Source organism: Xenopus laevis, chromosome 4S (assembly GCF_017654675.1).
Source record: "Xenopus laevis strain J_2021 chromosome 4S, Xenopus_laevis_v10.1, whole genome shotgun sequence".
Lineage (NCBI taxonomy): Eukaryota > Metazoa > Chordata > Amphibia > Anura > Pipidae > Xenopus > Xenopus laevis.
The window spans coordinates 61,151,092-61,174,917 of record NC_054378.1 but is presented as its reverse complement, the minus strand read 5'-3'; the positions used below and the strand labels follow the sequence as shown (position 1 = coordinate 61,174,917).

General features: G+C 40.3%; 1 protein-coding gene across 2 annotated transcripts in view; it reads right to left on the bottom strand.

The window, feature by feature from the left end:
* Nucleotides 1–22,271, bottom strand: part of usp33.S (ubiquitin specific peptidase 33 S homeolog) — a 43,379-nt gene extending 21,108 nt beyond the window's left edge. For both annotated transcript variants that reach the window (XM_018260718.2, XM_018260719.2), the window contains exons 1-10: nucleotides 21,932–22,271; nucleotides 11,367–11,478; nucleotides 10,006–10,059; nucleotides 9,550–9,612; nucleotides 7,280–7,414; nucleotides 6,408–6,510; nucleotides 2,324–2,393; nucleotides 2,127–2,240; nucleotides 1,593–1,671; nucleotides 9–423 (exon numbers count right to left, since the gene is read on the bottom strand). In XM_018260718.2, coding sequence (XP_018116207.1) covers nucleotides 9–423; nucleotides 1,593–1,671; nucleotides 2,127–2,240; nucleotides 2,324–2,393; nucleotides 6,408–6,510; nucleotides 7,280–7,414; nucleotides 9,550–9,612; nucleotides 10,006–10,059; nucleotides 11,367–11,447 — 1,114 coding nt within the window. In that variant the 5' untranslated portion in view covers nucleotides 11,448–11,478; nucleotides 21,932–22,271. The remainder of the gene's footprint in view (nucleotides 1–8; nucleotides 424–1,592; nucleotides 1,672–2,126; nucleotides 2,241–2,323; nucleotides 2,394–6,407; nucleotides 6,511–7,279; nucleotides 7,415–9,549; nucleotides 9,613–10,005; nucleotides 10,060–11,366; nucleotides 11,479–21,931) is intronic.
* Between the last annotated feature and the right edge of the window lie 1,555 nt (nucleotides 22,272–23,826).

Genomic DNA, 23,826 nt, shown 5'->3' with positions numbered 1-23,826 from the left:
CAATTTACCTGCAACTTTGCTCTGTATCTGCACTTTGACAGTTTCTTGATTGAGACAATCACTTTCTTCTATTGCACTCTGAATGTTTTTGTCAAAATCCTGCAACAAGTGGTTTTGGTTAAGGTTATTAGAAAATATTTTTTCCTTCTTCCAGGTTTTTGAACTTTCCACTTCTTTTTCCTCCTCTTGAATTAACATAGTGGACTCTGAAAGTTCCTCGGACAGCTTACGACTTTCACTTTCTGCATGATCACTGCTGGAACCTGAATCACATGAATGGAAATCGTTGTCTGACTGGCTTTTGTCCTCATCCAAGTTCTCTTCTATGACACCAGTCTCTGCATCCTCTTCCACCTCTATAATCTGTTCCTTAAGCTCTTCATGTAAAACATCCATCAGACAGCGCAGGAATTCTTGCGCATCCTAGTCAAAATATATATTATTTTAAAACCAGATTTACATGTTAAGGGATACTGGCATGCTTGACAAGAAACAGTTGTATTCTGTACAGTGTTTGCTGTAGTTTAGGGATGCATCAAATCCAGGATTCGGTCAGGGTTCTGCCTTTCAGAAGGCTCTGAAACGAATCTGAATCCTTAAAGTGGACCTGCCACCCAGACACAAAAAGCTATAGTATAATAAAAATCCTTTTCAAATGAAACATGAAATCCAAATTCTATTTTTTTTTTTAAAGCATTCATAGCTGTTGTAAGCTCATTTAAAAATCTCAGCTGTCAATCAAATATTGTCTGCCCCTCCTCTATGCCTTAGGCAGACCATTACTTTCACTTTCCATTCAGCACTTCCTAGAAATTGCTGCTCTCCAAACATTCCCCCGTTCTTTTCACCATTTAATTGTGTAGCCAGGGCATGGGGATGGACATCAGGTCCCCCGTTCTGGTGCACAAACAAGACTCTGAGATGATGCAAAGCTTGCCTTAATAACAGTATCCACAAAATTGTTCCTGTCTGCTTGCTATAATTATGAGTTCCCAGACTGAAGGAAACAAGATTCAAATAATTTATATAGTGTGATTAAAGTTAATTTTGCTTGACTGATGTGATAAAATAGGATTATGAATATTTTTTTGGGTGACTGGTCCCCTTTAAAATCTTGTGGCTTTTTTGTTTTTATAAGTACATGCCCCTCACTGGCCATGTCCCAGTAGTCATAATCACTGAACTGAACTCTGCAACACAGCACCAATTTTAATTTCCATAAACCACCTTTAGTGACTATCAGGGCCCATTACAGCAGTCTGCACAGCAATGTTTAAGGCACCCAAAGCCCTTTATGAATACAGATTGCCAATAAATGCTGTTCTATGGAAATGATCGTCTGTACTGTTCTATTAGGTAATCAGGTTACTTATGACACAGTAGTTGCTTTGGGTCTGCATTAGCATCTGCTTATCCCACCATTTAGTTGCAGAAAATTAACAGTGTTCTGAAGAGCAGATGTTTGCAGAAAACCACAGCACAGCAAATAAAGCTCCATACAAATCACTTCTTCAACTTCATAATAAAGCAAATCTGGGGTTTTTTTCTAGAAAGAAACAGAACTGGAACATCTAGGTCAAGAAATCATGTACCTGCTGGGAGTAGCCCCGAAATGTAGGATTTACAGACTTAATTCCCTGGAACAAATTTGTTGGAATAACAAAGCCTGGTCTGTAAAATAAAAAAAAATAAAGCATTATCATTTAAAATTCAAGAATACAAAAGAAAGAATGCATCATGATCAGGAGCCATTAAAGAGTAAGATGACACGGTCGGAAATCCGGGCCCACCAAGCTGGAAACTGCCAAGGCAACAAAACACCCAGAATCTCCCCACTTGCAAATGCCCAAAGGGCTATAGCACATGGTTCCATGAGAAAGCCACTTAAAGGTCACATAAAGGTCACCTATCTATTCTAGTGCGGGTGTCAATGCTCTGAAATTAAGTGCCACAGCTCTCAATTATATAAAAAAAAAATGGAGCTCCCAGTGAGGGTAGCCTGCAGCACTCACAAGGGGCATTTATACAAAAAAACATTCTGGTATGTTAGTAAAAGTTTTAAGTATTTTATTTTTCAACAATGATTTTAAAAACGATATATGCATGTGAGCAGTTTGATCTCATACCTGTTTTTATGCCATATTTCAGTCATCAGTTTCTGGTAACTTTTACATAGGGCCGGTTTTTTATCTGTGCGAGTCAGTCCTCCACAGTCAAGGAAAAAATGCGTTAGAGGAGGGCTGCCAATACAAAAACAAATTTAATTCTGCAACTGCATCAAATACACTGCACTGTCACCAACAGCAAGATACAGATCACTTACCAGTTGGACAATGCTTGTAAAGCTGCATTCATATAACAAGTGTTTCCAATGTTTTTTAATCCCGTTAGACCTGTCAACAAAGAGGTGAAACAACTTTGTACATTGTAGGGTAACGGTAAGGGATGCACCGAATCCAGGATTCGATTCGGGATTTGACCTTTTTCAGCATGATTCGGGCGAATCCTTCTGCCCTGCCGACCGAATTTGCATGTGCAAATTAGGGGCAGGGAGGAGAATCGCATGACTTTTTGTCACAAAACATGCAAATAAAAAATGTTTTCCCCTTACCACACCTAGTTCGGTATTCCGACTAATCTTTCGCGAAGGATTCGGGGGTTCGGCCGAATTCAAAATAGTGGATTTGGTGCATCCCTAGTAATAGTAGATCACCAGTAAATTACATCTGGAATTATGGTTTTGTGAGCTGAAGTATAGCTAGCTGAGGTGCTAGGTAACCAAAGGGTAATGTGATTAAACCAGCGCCGATTCAGATTTAGGAGCCGCCTGAGGCGGCTCCTGCAATGCCGCCCCCCCTCACCAACTTACGTGTCGGGAGGGGAGGCAGAAACTCTATTGTGGAGAGCGCAATTGCGCTCTCTCGCAATAGTACAGCCGAATTTCCGGTTCAAAAACCGGAAATTCAGCTCTTAAAGGTGCAGGAGCGGCTTTTTGCTGCCCCTGGAATCCTTTCAGGCGCTGCCGCCTGAGGCGAGCGGCTCAGCTCGCCTCATTGGCGGCGCGCCCCTGGATTAAACCTCAAAAACTTTATAGCTGTCACCATAAAAAAATCACCTTTTAATACAATTACTGATGCGGTTTGTTTTTCTCAGTTAGAGGTTGTTTTTTCCCCTTATTTTTAACCTGGATTTTAACTTTATGAATCTTTTAAAAAAAGTCTAGTGAGAACTATTTTCAGAAATGTGCCTCAGCTTTTGTATTCGGAACTTTAAATACTACTCCTTTGTACATTAGGGCCAAAGACAAAACTGAACTCAGGATCCCAGCCCTGCAAAGCAGAAATGCTAACCACCGAGCCGATGTGTAGCCAGCCGCAGTTAGTTTTATATATTATGAAAATGTTGACAAGAAATCTGTAGACCAAAAAAAAACTGCTTATTCCTTTATTTTGTAGTAAAATCAGCAAAAACCACTACAAAAATTTTGCATGAAAAAGGTGTGCATTTTCAAAAGAGTCTGTGCAGGTTATTTCACAGGTAAAGAAAGTTTTAAAGTGAAAAACGCAAAGTGTGTTGGACTTCATGTATTTCTTTTTATAGTTTGCTTTCAAAGGGGGCCACTGAGCCCATCTAAAAAAAACAATGCTCTATAAGGCTACAAATGGATTAGTATTGCTACTTTTTATTACTCATCTTTCTATTCAGGCCTCTCCTATTCCAGTCTCTTATTCAAATCAGTGCATGGTTGCTAGGGTCATTTGGACCATAGCAACCAGATTGCTGAAATTGCAAACCACAATGGTTTTAGCATGTAAAGGCACCTTTCACCTAAAAAAACTCTCATCAGTAACACAAGCTAATAAAGCCCACACTCCAGATGGAGGAAACAACAGTATTTCTCGAAGAAAAATCCTTTGTGAGCAATCTGGGCCCCACCAATTAATCTGTCAGATGTATGTGCTGGAACACCCACTCATTCAGGTCTGTGTCCCAACATGGCCACCCTCACTGAGAACTCCCTCTTGCATTTTCAGGGGCTTAAAGGAAAACTATACCCCCAATGTAGGTCTCTATAAAAAGATATTGCATAAAACAGCTCATATGTAAAACCCTGCTTCATGTAAATAAACCATTTTCATAATAATATACTTTTCTAGTAGTATGTGCCATTGGGTAATCATAAATAGAAAATTGGCATTTTAAAGAAATAAGGGCCGCCCCCTGGGATGATACGATTCACTATGCACACACCAAAAAACCATACATGTTAGGTCACATGAGCCAATTAACAGACAGAGTTGTGTCTTTTGCTTCTACACTTCTTCCTGTTACAGTTAGTGTTGTAGTATTTCTGGTCAGGTGATCTCTGAGGCAGCACACAGACCATCATGAAATGGTGGCTCAAGGCAAGACATGTAAAAGGGCAAGATTTACATAGTGGATAATGCACGCCCTACTGTAATTTATAAAGATATTAAAAGTCACCGAGGAGTTACGTGACCATATAAAAGCACGAGGCCGGAGGCCAAGTGCTTTTATACAGGTCACGTAACTCCGACTTCCAATATCTTTATAACTTTCGGTAGGGGGTGCATTATTCATTATAATCTACAGTGTTTCTATGTGCAGCGTTTCAAGGAGTTCTCTGCCTCTGCTCTATATAGTCTACCCAGTGCCACACTTTGTTCCCTTTGTGGTTTTTCATTTTATTATTGTCTCCCTGTAGCCCCTCTGAGGTATTTTTGCGTGATTCTTCTCCTTTGATGTAAGTTTCTGACCATGCCATGTCACACTCATATTGCTGTAGGTTAAAGGGATTTTTCAGCTTTAAATTAACTGTTAGTATGATTGTAGAGAGTGATATTCTGAGAAAATTTGCAATTGGTTTTCATTTTTTATTATTTGTGATTTTTGTTATTTAGCTTTTTATTCAGCAGCTCATTAGTGTGCAGTTTTAGCAATCTGGTTGCTAGGGTGCACATTCCCCTAGCAACCATGCATTAATTTGAATAAGAGCCTGGAATATGAATAGGAGAGGCCTGAATACAAAGATGAGTAATAAGTACCTATAACAATAAATCTATAGCTTAACAGAGAATTTGTTTTTTAGATGGGGTCAGAGACCCCCCATTTGAAAGCTGGAAAGAGTCAGAGGAAAAAGGCAAATCATTTAAAAACTATAAAGAATAAATAATGAAGACCAATTAAAAACTTGCTTAGAATTAGTAATTCTATAAAATACTTAAAATTAATTTTAAGGTGAACCACCCATTTAATAAGTGACAGAAGGGGAAAGGCATGAAGGGTTGAAGATGCAGGGGGAGGCCAACAGCAGAGAAGTGGGAGGGTGAGAGAGAGGAGAAGCAGACCCTGCTGCTGCAGGGGGGCCCAGGATGTACAGGGGGCCCCATGAGGCTCCCATTGATGAGCAATTTGAACATATATTGGTAAAACAGGACAAACACTAGATATGTTGGGGGCCCTAAAATGTATTTGCTGTGGGGCCCAGCAACATCTAGTTATGCCACTGCTGAGGACAAAAGACTGGAGAGGAACGTGGGTGGGAGGGACAGACGAGTGAAAACTGAAGTTTGATACCTGGAGGGTGGGAGCAGCAGCCAGAACAAGAGGTGTGAGGAGGAGTGACAGGGTGTGGGAGGGGCACAGGGAGTTGCCTGGAGAAGGAGGGGGAGCGAAACTGTGAGTGAGATGCAGACGGAGCGCAGAAGGAACACGAGGTAAGAGTGACGGTGTGGGAGGGGCAGAGTGGCTGTGACGGAAGACGGAGGGGGAGCGGAAGAGACAGAGAGACGCAGCGAGACTAGAGATGGAGGGGAAACAGAAGAGGACACTGAGGGAGCAGCAGCAGAGGGTGGGAGACAAAAGGAGAACCGAGTCGTAAGAAAATGTAGCAAGATCTTAATAGGAGGCGTGAGTGAGCACGCACAGTGAGGGCGGAAGTGGGGAAGTGAGGCACACAGGCAGGAAGAAAACCTGTAGGGAGAGTGCGGCAGTGACAACTGCTGACGCATTAAGCTATAAACGGCACGTTCTGATGTCAGAACGCGCCGTTTATAAGGATATAAATTACAGTCTGGCCCATAGGGAATTACCTGGTCTGTAGATTATTTAAATATATAGACTAGTTTGGTAAGATTCTTTAATATGCCACTTAATATGAGGTAAACTGTTGCTTAAGTGTTCATTTTGGGGGTATAGTTTTCCTTTAAGCAATTAAAATGTTTTACCATCAGCAATTCACAACAACAATAAAAAAATATTTCATTACATTTTGTTGCCTGTGCTCAAAGAGATTAAACATGTGCAATAAACTGTAGGTTGTGCCATAACCCTAAAACAGCTGGATAAAAACAACTTACAAGAGGAACAACCTTCAATAATCTCACCTCTTGTTTTCAGCTCATCCTCCTCTTCAAGCTCCGTGTCCAGGTTCTCAGACACAACTGCTGCAGGTATTTTTAAAGTAAGGCTTGAAGACATTTTAGATTCCTTTGTGCAAGAGAGAGAAATTAAAAAGGACTTTTTTTTATTTCCTAATACACAAAATAGTGCCAAGTTATTCATTTTAGAAGACAGTCTGGGTTTCAAATAAACAGGATGGAAAAGGAAAGCAAACAGCTAATTTAAGGACCTCAGCATCACAGGTCTCTATAAAAATTAAGCAAATAAAAACCCCATATGTAAAACTCTGTCTTACACAAAACCTTTTCATGAAAGATATGTTTTTCACATATTATGTGATGATAATCCTACATTAAAACACTGAACAGTCTCTTTTGACAGAGCACTGGAAACCCTGTTTGATTTTTATTCATTTACTGTGTCGTGTTTCATGGCATCACTCCACTTCCTCAGAAGATAAGATTTGTTTCTGAGGAAGTGGCATGATGCCATGAAACGCATATGTATACCAGTGAGTGCCCCCCACATTTATATATTAAAACCCTGCCACGTAAGTAATACAATTTGTCCCTATGGCTCGTATGAGGCACAAACACATAAGCCAATTAATGAACAGGGCTGTTTCTTTTAAACTCAAACTCCTTCCTGTTGCATTTAAAAGCAGCCTTTTTTCTGTCAGATGCCACATTGAACCCAGACCATTAATATAATGTGACAGAACATGAATTTTTTTTTTAATTTACTTATTAAACATATTAGAACTGGGTAGAATTATCTCTGACACATTCCACATAAAATCTGGAAGGTTTCACTACCCTTGAATCAAACCTCTTGGACCATCATATGAGTTCCTTACCTGGGTATAACTATCCTGAAGTTTTGCTGTAGTAGGCTGAGAGGATAGCTTCCGATCCAGAAAGACTTCTTTACTGCACTTGTAGCACCAAACACGCAGAGTCGTGAGATTCACAGTGAGACAGTGTTTGGTGTCCTATAATAGTAAATTAAAAAGTTAAAAGCTGTGTTTCAAGTCACCTATTTGACAGGTCCCTTAAGCATAACCCAAAATGTGCTGAAAAATCCTACCTCGGCTTATACTCGAGTCAGTCCCACATGATCTTTAGCTGTGCCTGCACCCCTGATGGGGCCCGCAACCCATCCATGGGGCCCCAATCCTAAGGAGCCAACAGGGAACACCCCCCCCCTCCCAGCCAGAAACAATGGCGCTTATCCGCCACGAAAGAGGAGCAGCAGCGCATAACTTTTCACAAGGAGTGTGTGGCGCTACCGGCTGAAGTACGGGTGGTGCGCACGCTGATGTCATCATCTCAGCAACATACAGTAACAACTCCGGGGCCCCAACAACTCCGAGCCGGGCCCCCCGCAAAAAATCTTGAAGGGGCCCGGCGCCGGCTGCAGGAAGCAGTATCCCCGACTCAGGGCCGGCCTTAGGCCTATTGGACCAATTGGGCCCAATAGGGCCCCGCACCTCTGGGGGCCCCGTACCACAGGGCAGCACAGATAATATTTCCCTCAGCACATGATGCTGCCTGGCCTGCCCCCAACTTTGAGAGTTCAGCCCATCCCCAAATCCATAGGTCCAGCCCACCCCCAACTCTGATAAGCCAGCCTATCCCCCAACTCCATAGGTCTAGCCTGCCCCCAACTCTCATAGGCCCAGCTTTCCTCTAACCTTGATAGGCCCTGCCTTCCCCCAATCCAACCAAGCCTGCTCCCAAGCTGAATCGGCCCAGCCTGCCCCAAACTAATTGGCCCAGTCCACTCTCCTATTTCCTCCCTCTCTCTCTTACCCTGTGTGCCCCTATTATGTGCCCCTATTTCATCCCTCTCACTCTCTTACCTTGTCTGCCCCTTTCCTTTCTATTTTGTGCCTGTATGCCCTTATTTTCCTTAATACTTGGTGTGTCAGTAGCCAGCAACACTTTGTCTAGGGGCCCCGCCAACATGGTCCCAATTCGGCCCCACATTTGATAGGATCAGCCCTGCCCGACTCTCCCCTCCTGCCCACCAGTAACTCAGGGCCGCCCCTGACAAAAAATCTTGAAGGGGCCAGGCGCTTGCTGCAGACAGCCCCTACCCCAGTGAATCGAATAATCTTTGAAGGGGCCCAGCAGCAGAGAGCAGCTTCCCCTCCCACCCGCTAACAACTCTGGGCAGCCCGGCCCCACCGGCGAAACATCTTTGAAGGCGATTGGCGCATACTACAGGGAGCAGCTTCCTGGCTCTCCCCTCCCGTTGGAGCACATTTACCGCTAAGGCAGCTGTCTATTTCATCTACCAGAGGTTTTTTTTTATCATTGTAGGATGAATTAACATTTTAAGCATCGTGGCTTGATTTTTTTTTTTCAGGGGGTGCAATTACCTGCTTGTCCATCGGTCTTAGTTGTGTCTAGGCTTATACTCGAGTCAATAAGTTTTCCCGGTTTTCATAGGTAAAATTAGGTACCTCGGCTTATACTCGGGTCGGCTTTTATTCGAGTATATATGGTATTGTTATTGAATATATTCTCAAGAATACAATTATCGGGACATCAAAACAAAGCAATGTAATTTACCAAACAATTATTTTTTACTTGTTATCTATATTAGCATAGCACAAACCCATAAGGATTGCAAAACAATGCTTTGTTGCAGTTAATTTTTTACATATATTCTATACTAAATGGAAGCAAAATAAACTGGCAAAATTTTTTTAGCCACATATTGGTCAGGCAGCTGCATCTGTGGCACCAATGCATTCAATAAACTGCCCTTTTGGTCTGAAGTAACTAAGTTTGCAACTTTTTTCCAGCCCAGTCATGTATGTTCTCTAATGGCACAATTGAAATTTATCTGCTAGCTGGTAACATGACAGTACTGATCTGTAACACCCATGATTGTAGTGACTTATATGCCATCCGTGTGACATTGAGCATACAGTGTGGATTTCACCCAGAATATGACCACGTGTTCACTGACAGGCAGATGCTATGTAATGCAATAATGGGCAGTGTGTAATGGAAATGGGGATCTTCTCCTCAATAAAATGCACATCATGACATCAGCAATAACCTCAATAAAATTCAGAGTAAAAGTACACAAATCTGCAAAGATAGATATTCAAACCTGAGAATGCAAAGTACTGTGGTCCACGTGAGATTCTCCACAACCAACATAGGAACAGCCATTCTGCCAAAAGAAACCAAATACTTTAAGTAAAATGTATTATTAATTATAATAATGTATAGTAGGTGGTGTGCGGGTCGTACCCAAATTTAACCCGACTACTCCCACCCTGCACTCGGCCCATTGTTCCCCCTCTATTTATAGAGCAGTGCCCTCCCGCCCCCAGTGATGTCACAAAAGGGGCGGGGTGGGTGCGAGTGTATAAATTTAGTTGCTGGAAGCCGGCAGCGCTAGGTCGTGGGCAGGGAGAGCAGAAGAGCTCAACCAGGACCTGCATGAAACCCAAAGATTTTCTGCAGGAGCTGGACCAAGCCCGACCAACCCACAGGTCCCGCAGGTTTTGGGCCTGCCCATACATAACTAATATATAGTAATAAGTAAACTTGAAAATGTTACCTCTAGACAAGCCCAAAGATTGGGTCCTCTGACACTGCAGTCCAGGCAGCTGCCCTAAAAAGACAATAAAGGTACACTAAGAGGGGTATTTATTAAAACTCAGATTTTTCTCATTATTTTAAAAATAATTATTAGACCTAACTCCCAACCATGACTTGATTTACTAAAAAAACAGAAAGAAAATTGTATGTGTGGGAAAAGTTTAGACTGACAAAAAAGTATTATGCGACGATATGAATCATGTGACTTTATCAAATTGCTGCCTGAAACCTTGAGTTTTTCGAGTTTCTACCAAAAACCAGCATCAGACAGCCCAAAACCCTCAATATCGTGAAGGCAAAAAACATCTTCCAATTGTGCAGGGACATCTGCCATTGACTTTTACATGACTGACAGGTTTTAACTGGAGTATTTTCGGACTCAGATTTTTTAGCAACTTTGGAGCAAGAAGTCTTTTTTCTCACTGGATTTTTCGTCTTAATAAATAGGCCTCTAAATGTAAGAGAAGCTGATGATTTTGCAATTTAACCTACATAATCATAGCTGGAGGGATAAGCTGTGTTTTAGGCCCAAACACACAAGGAATTGCAGAGTTGTATATTTATTTTTCTCCAATTGCAGATAAAAAGATTCATGGAAAACAAAGTAGGAAATTGTTTGCATAATTGGGTTAAAAAAATACAAAAATCTATAAGGTGCCACCAGCTTTATTCGTAAAACAGTATGCACATTATGGATAACACAACATGGGGCGTTGTTTATGGGAACAGTTTTAGATGAAAGCCAATATATGACACGTGCAATAGATTTTTCCCAAAACCAAGGGCATCAGTGTTTACCTGGGTAAAGCTCAGACAAAAAAAAAGTACCAAAAATGTCACAGGGCAAAATGTCAAACTATAGAGTAACCAAAAGTATTTTTTTTTTTAAAGAGGCAGAATACACTCTTGTTCAGTATGCGTATGTTCTCCCCACAAAGCTGATAGGATTGTGTGCTTCAGGATATTAAATGACCAAATTCTAATACAACATGCAAGGTGGGGCCAAAGGGGAGCCAGGTGGCTGAGAATTGGAAGTGATAAAATGCATTGTATGTTGTGTTGTTTCAATCAACAATTGAGTCAGAGGTAACAAACCGAAGAATTATGTATAGATTCCACAGCCCTGTTTACAAAGACAATCACTGTCCTAATCAGGAGAAGAAAAGAGTACAGGTACCTAAAGATGCTGTACACATAGCAGCCCAGATATACAGTAAATAATCTACATCTATGGATAACATGCACAGTCATAAGATATTTATTAAATAGGGGAAGCTCTAGCAGAAACCATATACCGTATCACATTTTCTTTATACTCACACGAGATTTCTTAATGAGCTCTTCTTTGGTTACTTCTCCCACTGACTCTAAATGGGGGCAGTCACATACCAAGGAGGACATTTTAGACTCTGGAGCTTCCAGCTGATGAACACTGCAAAAAAGAACAAAGACTGCTGTAGTATGTAAGGCAGTGATCCCCAACCAGTAGCTCATGAGCAGCATGTTGCTCTCCAACCCCTTGGATGATGCTCCCAGAGTCAGTGCTTATTTTTGAATTCCAGGCTTGGAAGCACATTTTAATTGCATAAAAACTAAGTTCAGTGCCAAGTAGAGCCTCCTGTTGGCTGCCAATCCACATAGGGGCTAACAAATAGCCAATCACAGCCCTTTTTGGCACCCAAGGGACTTTTTTATGCGTGTGCTGCTCCCCAACTCTTTTTACATTTCAATGTAGCTTGTGGGTAAAAAAGGTTGGGGATCCCTGATAATTATCAGTGAACAGATAATTCCCCTTTATAAGGGACTCCTGCTAATCAAACAATCACAACAAAGGAGGAAGGGAGGGGGTTGAATATTGGTAATAATCTTGTAAGGACCAAACAGAGTATCTTCGACTTCCATATTTACCACTTTTAGTTCAACAAATAACACAATCTATGGGAGGCACTGTAATGCAAAACTAATTAAAATTATAATTATTAGCAAGTATTGAAAGCAAGTATTCAAATATGCAGAAAACAATATACTAGGAAAATGAACAGTAACACAGAAAAATGAATGACGATATAATGTACTGTTGCCCTGCACTGGTAAAATTGGTATGTTTGCTTCAGAAACACAAAACCATAGTTTATATAAACAATCTGCTGTGTAGTAACGGGGGGGGGGCAGCCATTCAGACACAGAATACACAGTAGAGAACAGACAAGTTCTAAAGAATCACATTTTATATTATAGAACTTATCTGCTATATATGCTGTTTATCCTGTGCCTTTTTTCACCTTTGAATAGCTGCCCCCGTGGCTACACAGCAGCTTTTTTTTTTTAAAGGTTTATTTTGCATTTTGAACATAAACAAAACAAACAAAATAAGCAAAATTAACAGTCTTGACACTTACTCGACTACTGTTTACAAAAATTCCTTTTAAACCATAGCAATGTCAACACAGAGTAGCATTTAACTTATTCGGTGATCTTATATGTTAGAACAGACCTATAATTCAGTCCTCTTGGAGGGTTGCCTGGGGGTTGGCGTCCAGCCATGGTTCCCATATTTTCTCAAATTTTCCCAGGCGTTCCCCTGGCATTGTAAGTCTGTTTAATTAGGGGCAGTGTACCATTTATCAATTTGATCCATTGCTGAATTGTGGGAGCTCAACCATTTTTTTTGTGTAAAATAAAATAGACCTTAGAAGTGATCTGGACTTTTGTAGAGGGACTACTTCCTCTATAACACCCAATAAGCAAATCTCAGGGGTCTTGATTCCTGGAGAGGATAGGAATACATTGGTGTAGCGAATTACTTCTGTCCAATATGCTACTACTCTAGGAGAGTCCCATATCAAATGGAGGAAACCAGCGTCTCCCCTACCACATTTCACACAGTTGGCTCAGTCTAGTCTGCCCATAGCTTTGAGCTTCAGGGGGGGGGGGGTAATATAGATTTGATGAATTATTTTGAATTGAACCATCCTATCTCTAGGTGATATAAGGCAGGGGCAAAGGTTATCTGTGGCCTCCTCTCATTGGTCCTCTTCCAAAGAGGGGATAAGTGACTGCCATTTTTGTTTAGCTTTATTGAATGGGGAGGGTTGAATTATATTATATAGCTGAGATAGCAGTTTGGTAGGATCTTAAGTCCAGAGTCTGGCTTTCCATGCCAGCTGTGTAGGTTGATTTGGAATGAGTGGAACTGCGCATAAAATGCATGTCTTAAGCTGGCCATAGATGTTGAGATTTTTAAAAGATCCGATCCTCATCGAGACCACGATTTTCTCGGAACGATCGTACGATCATACGAATTGACCATCAACTAAAAAGACCAATTTGCCAGGAAAACAAAGGGGAGCTGCCTGCTTGGCCCTGCAAACATAGATAGATTGCACTGGGACCGACAAAGATTTTTTGACCTGGCCGATCAATTTCCTGATAGATGTCAGCCGAAAAATCGTAAGATGTACGATCATTCGAATCCCACTAACTGCACAATAATTTAGAAGGATTGGTCTGATTTCCCTAAAATCGGTCGTTCGGCAAGAAGAATCGTCGCTTCTATGGGCAGCTTTAACTGGAAGTATCTGAATAGTTGTATTTCTTGGCAATTCAGTTTGACTACTGATCTAAGGAAACAAAACTATTCTCTGACAATAAATCCTCAAGGTTTCTTATACCCCTTTGTGGCCAGTATTGAAAGTCTGCTAGATTTCTCATGTGGGGTAAATTAGAGTTTCTCCAAAGTGGAGTTTTGCCATATAATTTAGACAGTGGGGTTCCTGCTTTGGGTTGACACAGCAGCTTGATTATATAAACTATAGTAGAGTTTCTTAAGCAAACATACCAGCTGCATCAGCAAAAGGCAACATGACATTATATTTTCATTACCTTAAAACACTTTCATTATTTGGCGTTACTGTTCCTTTAAATAGGGGGTTTAGTCTATTTTTTTGTTAGAAACAAATTGAATTATAAAACCACAGATAGATAGATATAAAATCAGATCTACTTATTACTTGTAGCTGAGTATGTTATTCCCGAAGAGTGGCCCATAGTAGTTTAAAATATATATTTAGTGCCAGAGAACACAAGGTGAATTAATCGCCCAACACAATAATGTCAGAGTTTCAACGCTATCCCAGAGTCCAAGTGCTTGGGCCACTAAGCTACTCTTGAAGACAATGACAGACAGTGTTTTGTTGCTCACATTAAATATATATCATGTCCCTGCTGACCTTTGAAATCACTGCAGGTTCAACAGTCAAATGGCGTAGCTTTGAAATTAAATGCATGTGGATATATTTTTGTGTGATTAGAATAACTTCCCAGCAGCAATTGATTGGATCGGATCCTCACATTTTAACATGGTTGACAAAATGACTTGTCTGCCAATGCTTTTCAAAGTACACAGCTCACCCAGCATCAAAAGTATCCGAAGAACAGTAAAATGCCTGATTTTGATCTGAACAGGTCATGTTCCTATAATTAGAGGTTGATGTATAGACAGAATTTGTCATCATGAACACTGTCAGGGATCTTACTAGAATAAGGTAATTTGTGATAAGTTGATGTTAATCAAGGTACACTGAATATATTTCCTTAAACAGGTGGGTTTTTATGGAGTATTTGAAAGTTTCTAAGAAAGGTGAGAGTCTGATAGGACCAGGCAGTGAGTGCCAGAGACAGACAGAAGCCCAAGAGAAGTCTTGCAGTTGAGAATGGGACGAAGTAATGAGACGATATGAGTAGAGATGGTCAGGAGCAGTGCGAAGGTTACATGAGGTGTATGCGAATGTCAGAGCAGAGACATTGGGAGGTGCTTCGTTATTTAGGGCCTTGAATGTGAGTATACATACAGGTATGGGACTTGTTATACCGAATGCTTGGGACCTGAGGTTTCTGCATAAGGCACCTCTCCATAAATTGGATCTCCATACTAAAAAAATATTTAAATATTAAATAAACCCAGCATAATGGTTTTGCCTCCAATGAGGATTCATTTAATATTAGTTTGATAGGGTAATGTTTCATTATTACAGAGAAAAAGGAAATATGCTTTAATATTTTGAATTTTATTTTATTAAAATAGAGTCTGTGGGGGGCCAGTAAATAACCTGTAATCTGAATTTGATTTGAGAAGAGATTTGGGAGCCAGTGGCTGATGTGAATAAGGGAGTGGCTGATGTGGAGTGAAGAGATGGATGAAGTAGTCTAGCAGAAGCTAAATGTTGGAATGTCTGCAAGGAATATATTGCCGAAGTCAAGGCGGGAAATAAGAGACTAGGCAGCCCAACTGTGTGGTTGATTAAAGAGGGGGATTTTATTGACTGAGTTAAACCTGAGGGACATGGAAAGATGTTACACCTGCATTTAACAGTTTACTCTTGAAGGTAAAAAGCTGCTGCCTCTAGCAGGAACTTTTACATTGCAGAGGCATCGCTCTCAAATATGCTGCAGTCCACAATGCAGTGACACCACAAGAGTGAATGGGAAACATCAAGCAATAGTGAAGAGCATGGTTCTTTCAGTTTCTTAACTGAACAGTAGGGGGGAAGCTACATATATATGGGCCTTGGCAGAAGGCGCATTGGCTTCTTGAGGAAGTGACCAGTTTTGAGTCACGAAACGCGTCAAGCCATGCTCTCACCCTGCCTGCAATTTACATTTGTGTGCTATATGTTTTTATGCCACATTTTTTGAATAAAGTTTGACTTTTTATTATCCTGGCCTATGGATTCCCTGTCTACGGCAGTCGATGTGCCTTTTCGCTGTGTTCTTTCTTTCTGAAAGAACAGTAGCTATTAAATGCTTGTGAACCACCAGCTTCACTGCTTAGAAAAGATTGCATTAAAATACCATTATTTTTGTGCTGATATTCATTCCTAACAAACAACACTCAAGCGCAATAATGTGAAACAATACACAAATATGCTGCGAAATGCAGCACAATACTCATGTAAATATAATATTTACAAAGTGGAGCAGAAAATGCAATGTGACATGTTTATGCAACATATACATTTATGGGAATATCATAAAATAGAATTGCATGCTTTAGCATTTTTATTTAGAGGTCCTTAATGGATATTCCTAAAATTAGCAGCCATTTGTCACAGCACATCGTGAAATCTGTGTAATAGAACAACTTGAGTTATGGTACGATGAATATTAAAGCAAACGTTAACCCAAAAACTGTTTGTTTTTTTGCAGTCTTTTGGGTAGTTATATGTGGATTAAACTGGAAATGAAAGCACAGTATGTGCTTATCTGTATTCTGTCCACTGGTTGCAACTCTTGAAACAATATCACAGAAATGAGTTCACCTTCAGAAATGTCAATTAGCTGGCTTTAGCCACATTGCTTCAGGAGTCGGAACCAGAAGTATAGAGAATGTAAACAGCCAAAGAGATATTGCTTTAACTGCATTTACAGGCACAAATAATCTGTATAATGTATATTGTAAAGCTGATTAGAATTACATTTGCTTTCATTGTGCAAAAAACATCTGGTTTTGGGCAGAGTTACCCATTTAATACAACCACATAAATGACAAGCAGGGCTCCTGCATAATCTTTGGCAGTCACATAGCATTTTTGTTTGTGTGGAAAGAAGGGTGGTAGTAAAATTAAGAGGGAGAGGAGCTATGAGCATTTTTCCATGGCTAATAATTATGATATACCAGGATTCTACAATGGTCAAAATGGCCAACCAAAATGCTGCTCTCATGCACACCAGTGTACAGATAGCTGCTGCATTTCATTAACATCACATGCAAGACAGGCATCATGGAGCTTCTAGGGGTCCCCTATGATTCAGACACTGATTGTCTTAACTATGTTTATGAATTCAGGGTTTCTACTCCAGCTGGATGTTAAAAAGCATTAATATGCCCTTAAAAAGCAACCTTGCACTTTAATGGACAAAGTCACAAAAGTATTAGTCCAAATGATCTAATTGGAACAGAGGTACAGAAGTCCTACAATAAGTAAAAAAAAACATTTATACTGAGTTTGTGATATGGGTTTAATTGGGTACAAATGGCTGCACACAGAAGTCACTGGCAGCTCAGGGTCGGACTCAGGTTTTTTGTGTTTTTTTAACCCTTTCATCACTATTCTGCAGGTTATGACATTTGCTACTAAAACCCCAGCATAATTAACTAAATCATTACATGTGGGGGCAGATTGATTAAAGGGGTTGTTCACCTTCTAAGGGCTCTTACACACGGCCGTTCCGACCTGCGCTCCCCTGCGTTCCGTTTTTTGGCGTTCAGACGCAGGAATAGACGCAAGTCATTATTTGAAATGGGGCTGTACTCACTCAGGCGCGTGTAGGCGCCAAACGCAGGTTCAGACGCAACATGCTGCATTTTTCCTGCGTTCGGCGCCTACACGCGCCTGAGTGAGTACAGGCCCATGTCAAATAATGACTTGCGTCTATTCCTGCGCTCCCCTGCGGCTGAACGCCAAAAAACGGAACGCAGGGGAGCGCAGGTCGGAACGGCCGTGTGTAAGAGCCCATTCTTTTCAATTCAATTGTTTGCAGATTGTTCCCCAGGAATAACGACTTTTTTCAATTACTTTCCATTTTTTATTTTTTACCGTATTTTCGAAATCTAAGTTTCAAGTTTTATGTTCCTGTCTCTGGTGTTTGAGTCTGGCAGCTCAGTAATTCAAGTGCAGATTCTTCGCTGGTACACTTTTGCAACATTTTTAGCAACATTTCTGGAGTATTAACAACTTTTGTATCAATTCGAACAGCTGCCTTTAATGAAACTCAGGGATTCTGCTGAGCAGGGACAAAGATAAGAAATGATAAGAAATCAACTAAATGTATCACATTAGAACAGTTTACAGGGTCTTACATCCAGTTTACATCCAGGTCTGTGAGCAGAAAAGAGGCTTTTAAAGCCGCTTCCTTATGACCTGCTTATTCCCCTGCCAACGATCAGAGAGTAGGAAATGAGAGGCCCCTGGGGCACGATCACCCAGCGGCCACTAGGCTGCAGCAGGTAGAAACCATGTGTCTGCTGTGACCTCTACTTCCTGGACACCCCCCATGTACCCGGATGTTGCAGTCCTCTCTTCAACACCTTTTTCATAGTCAAGTTGGATTTCCAGCCTGCACACCCCAGGTTAGTGTGACACACCATCACACACTATGTTACACACACATTTTTTTTTGGGGGGGGGGGGGGTTTCCACACATTTACACATACTTGAACACACGCACACAACACACGTTTTAACAGGTGCATGCGCACAACACATGTCTGATATATATCCATTTGGGCGTCTCTGTGTGCCACATTGTTTGGTAATTCTATGTATATTTGGTTATATATTGTTCAGTAGACCCCTGTATTGCTTATTTAGGATATTTTATGTTGGTACTTTAGAAATCTGTTGTACATGATGGAATAAAGCACAAGCTCTGTGAAGATTCTTGTAAATTTCATAAAAAAATTATGTTTAGTGTGGCCTTGCAGTTTGCTGTAGAAAGGCGTATTTTCCCATTTTGGATTCCTCAGAATGTGTACTTTTAGAAAACATGGTTTTCTGAGGCTGATTTATTAATTTGCCACTTTTACCCCACATCAATCAGGGAGTATTTATTTTGGTAGTAGAAATATATGCTATGAAATATACACTAACACATTTTAAGTTCGCTAAAGCTGGCCATAGATGTAAAGGTTTTTAAAAGGTCTTTTTGTTATCGTGAGACCACAATTATCTCAAACAGATTGTTTAAATGTACGATTTGTCCATCAACCAAAAAGACCATTTCAGGTGATATTGCCAGAAAAACTGAGGGTAGCTGACTGCTTGGCCCTCCAAAAACATAGATAGATTTTACTGTGGCTGATAAAAATTTTTTAACCTGGCCGATCAATTTCTGACAGATGTCGTACGAAAAATCGTAAGATGTACGATTGTTTGATTCCCACTAACTTCACGACAATTTGACGGATTGGTCGGATTTCGCTAAAATCGGTCGTTCACCAAAGAAAAATCTTTACGTCTATGGGGACCTGTAGAGCCAACAGCTTTGGTAATCCTATGCACAAATGTTCAGTGGACCACTGGCATTGGAGATAAGATGATAGAAACTGGAAGTTTAGAAGCGATTTTCAGGTATTTTACCAAAACTGCCAATTTTGGGAAAGCATTGTGACTTTTAGTGTAGAAAGGTATGGTTACTTATTTTGGATTTGCCCAAAATGTATTTTCCAAAAATATATGGTTTTTGGTTTTTTAACCCAAACAGAAAGCAGAAAATGTGATGAATTTTCAGTAGCTGAAGTGACCTCTGGGACAAAATTTTATGCACTAACTTCATTTTGGGGTCTCTACACACCAGATACTTTGGTAATCCTATGCACAATGGGCATCAAACTTACTGCTCAATGGCCCTTTAGCATTCATATTTAGTAAGTTTTTCTTGGTACCTTATGCTTTGTGCTTACATTTTGAGATGATTTTTCAGATGTTTTTATAAAAACTTAAACTTCACAACAGCAGTGATGTTTGGTAATTAGGAGTAGAACTAGAAAGACATGGCAACTTATTTTGGATCTGGCAAGATGTGTATTCTGGTATATAGGTATAAAGGCCTATATCATGAAAAATAGCAATTTCTTACTTTTGTTTGACATTTAGAGCTCTAAATCTTGCTCCATAAGTGGAAATATACAAAAAGATTTAGAAAGCACCTGAAAAAAATGATGTAGAATTTTCCTAGGTAAATTAAAAGCCCCCCCCAGGAGATACCCCTAAATTGAGAGAGCACAAAATAAAAAACGGCCGAGTACAAATGAAATGGGAAATTCTGCTGGCAATTAAAGGGTTAAGGAATGGTACCAAAATAACTGAAAACTTCCAGGGTTCCTAGCATTCTTGATATGTGTAAATCCATATAATATTTTCGGTGTCTGCAAGATTGCCAAACAACATGTACACAGACAGAAAAAGGAAGCTTCGCAAATGATTAAATGCTTTCACAATATTAAAGAATGTAGTTCATCTCATGCTGACAGCTACTGAAACAAACATATGGATTTTTGTTTCTTGCAATCTGAAGATCATTTGCATTGCAACAACTAACATCACAGCAAACAGACTAATATGTGGGTCTGTTTTATACACATGTTCTTTATGGGCAACATATTTACGAACTGTCTGTCTTTCATAATGCTATGTCTGCAACACAATAAAGGAATACTAAAAACCAGTTTCCAGACATATATAGACAAATCCAAAAAGGTGCACTCCGTAGACAAGGGTAATACCTGGGTGCTCGTCTGAATGAAGTAATCATAGAAGCAAAAAGTAGCGACACTCACAGGTTTTTCTTCGTGGGGCAAAATAGATTTATTGTGCTCGACGTTTCGATCCCCCACAGGGATCTTTGTCAAGAGATTTCCAGTGAACACTGGAAATCTCTTGACAAAGATCCCTGTGGGGGATCAAACGTCGAGCACAATAAATCTATTTTGCCCCACGAAGAAAAACCTGCGAGTGTCGCTACTTTTTGCTTCTATATATATATATATATATATATATATATATATATATATATATATATATATATATATATATATATATATATATATATATATATATATATATATATATATGTTAGAACTGCAGATCAAACATGTACAATCCTATATGACAACAGGAGACTCTGTTCCTGACCTAGAATCAGTGGTAAATTGCTAAATCAGCTCCTACAAGATGAATACTTGCTACAATAGTTTTTCAGCTTCAATAGGACAAAAAAAAAAATAGAAAGCGATACTATAAAGCTGGAAGCTGAATATGTTAGGGTACTACTTTAAATAAGAAATCAGGGGTCACTTTATACAGTTTAATGGGGGGAAATGTGCACATAGAAATACAAGCATCGCAGGATGAAGGGATATCGATACTATGTACAAGAAATCAAGACTGACAATTAAAGGAGACATATAGGATAATAGGATAAATTAAAAAAAAAAAAACAATTTTGTAGGCAATTATGAGTAATACATGGTGTTGCTTTTACATGGTGCAAAAAAATTATATCTTTAAAAACAGTCCCTTTATTAGAGCTCCATATTGTTCTCTGGTCCCTGTTTCAAATGAAGGGTGGGCTTGTTCTAATGGCTCCTGCCAGAAGCACAGTAGGAGGCAGACAGCCAATCACAGCCCTGCAGTCACACAAAGACAGGCTTCAGTTCCCTATCAGGTCCTGCTAGCTGCTGATTGGTTCCTGTCCTACAGTGCAGTGAGCCGAGTGCCCCTGTACAACCTGAGAATTCAGGGAACAGGAAGTGGAAGACAAGGAAGGGATAATTAGGGTTTTTGCAGAAATATTCAATAAATCATCTGAAGGAGTATAGCACTGGCACATTCTTGTTTTTTACACAAAATGTCTCCTTTAAGACTAGAGCCAGATGGACATCTTTCTATAGACATTTAATTCAAGTGATAAAGTACACTCGTTCACAGTTACCCCCTACTATGTTTGCCTAGTAGTTTGCCAAACAAATTAGTAGTGCAGGAAAATGATGTAGTTATGGCAACATGGCAGATAGTATGGTAATAATACACTATATATATATATATATATATATATAGACACACAACACACCAATAAGGCATTCTCTGCATTCAATATATTATAACAATATATAAAAATGAATATAAAGCCTGTGTTTAATCAGACGTGCACAAACATGTCAATATATCCGTACAAAAAAAAATAAGTATGTGAACGTCAACTCCAATTCAAAAATATATATAAGTGTAAAAGCACAAGTCCATGAAAGGAAGAATTTTATCAATGCAATGCAGATGTCACACTGCCCCGCTGTCCCGCTCAGCCCTCACTCCCGCATCGCTACTTACAAGTCCGGCAACGCCGCTAACAGCAAGCTCCTTGGCTCCTGCCTCACAAGGAAATCTCGACGTCACAATTCTCATCACGCGAGACTGTGGCGTCAAGACTACGAGTAATCGCAGTTATAGGTCACGTGGCCACTTTGGGGGCGTGACAAGGCTCACTGGTGTTCTTATTAAAACACTGTCGGTATCACTAGCGGTGCCATTTGTTTCGCTTTATGGGAATAGTGTCAGATGCTGCTTTTATAATCAGTGGCTGAGCTGCAGAAACTAGTGAAGAACCTTTACTAACAACCAGGGCCGCCATTAGAAATCACTGTACCCCATACAACAACATTTTAGGGCACCCTAGGCCCCACCCAACCTGGTGCTAGGTTTCCCACCTTTTAAAACAATGATTACCAGCTGGTGGTGGGGGCGGGAGCAAATGGGCGGGCCGTGACGTGTCATGACGGGGGCGGTGCCTAAACATGGGATTGGCTTGAAGACAGAAAAAAAGGGTACATTTTGAGCGGGTTGGGGACGGCCGAGGGCTTTTGTTAGGAGTATTACAAATTTATCGGCAGCTACATTGCCGGTAAATTTGTAATACCGGCCTTGACAGGTGTTTTACCGGCTAAGCCGGTAAAATACCGGCCGGGTGGCAACCCTACCTTGCGCCAAGCCCCATCCCAGACCCTGCCCACTCCACATCACAGTTAAAAGACCACACAGACATCAGCGCTAAAAAAGTAACCCACCCCCCCCCCACATACCCAAGTTATAAAAAGCTATTGATGGTTTGATGGTCAGGGCCCCCTTATAAGTTTAAAAAAAAAAAGATTGGTGCCAGGGCCCTCCCATAAAAGTTTTTTTTTTTTTTTTTTTTTAAAAGCATTGGTGCCAGGGCCCCCCTTACAAGTAAAAATTGGGGCCCAAAAAAAAATATTTTTTAAAACAACATTGGTGGCAGGGGCCTATAGAATATTAAAATAATACATTAGTGGCCAGGGGATTAAAAAAAGGAAATTGGTGTTTAGTAGATTTGAACTCATGGCTTCAGGACTTCAACTTCGCCTCCTTTTGTGACTTTGGGTCTTTTCGCCGCTTCGGGACATAGGCTTCGACTGTTTTCATTACTTTTCGGGTGTTCAGAATCAAAAATGGCCGCAAATTATTGGCGCTCGGAAAAGGGAGCCCAGCTCTTTCAAAAGTGCAGCACTGCCGGGCCCCCCTTCATGCCTGGGCCCAGGACACTTACCCTACACTGGGTCTGAGAGTAATATCCAACAATACTTATAATTCAAGGGGAGTTATAGTTCAATAAGAGAACTATTTTTATTAATCACCTGGTACACCATGACTGTATATTTTGGGCTATGTTTAGTCTCTCCATTTCCTTTCTGTGTTTTTTCACTCCTAACATTGACACAATTAAGTTGCAAACTTTTTGCAATTTTTTTAGTGTTACATCGGTCTACTTTATTTATTTGTTGGTTGTACAGTAACATAAGATAAGATTAGAGACGTTTATTGCAACAGGTGGAGAATCTGCAACACTTAGGGGCAGATTTATCAAAGGCAGAGAAGAATTTTCGAATTAAAAAAATTAAAATTTCTAGCTATTTTTTGTGTACTTTGACCAGGGAATAGTCCAAATTCGATTAGAATTTGAAAAGAATGCAAAAATTCAAATACTGAAATTTATCATGTACTATCTATTTAAAAATTCGACTTCGAACATTCGCCATCTAAAACCTGCCGAATTGCTGTTTTAGCCTATAGGGGACCTCCTAGAACCTACTTAAAGTCAATTAGTGTACTTTAAAAATCTACGTTTTTTTTGGGAAAAACTTTGAATCGAATTTGATCAAATGCGAAAACAGACCTTTTCGACCAAAAAAAAACTGAACTTCGGTTGC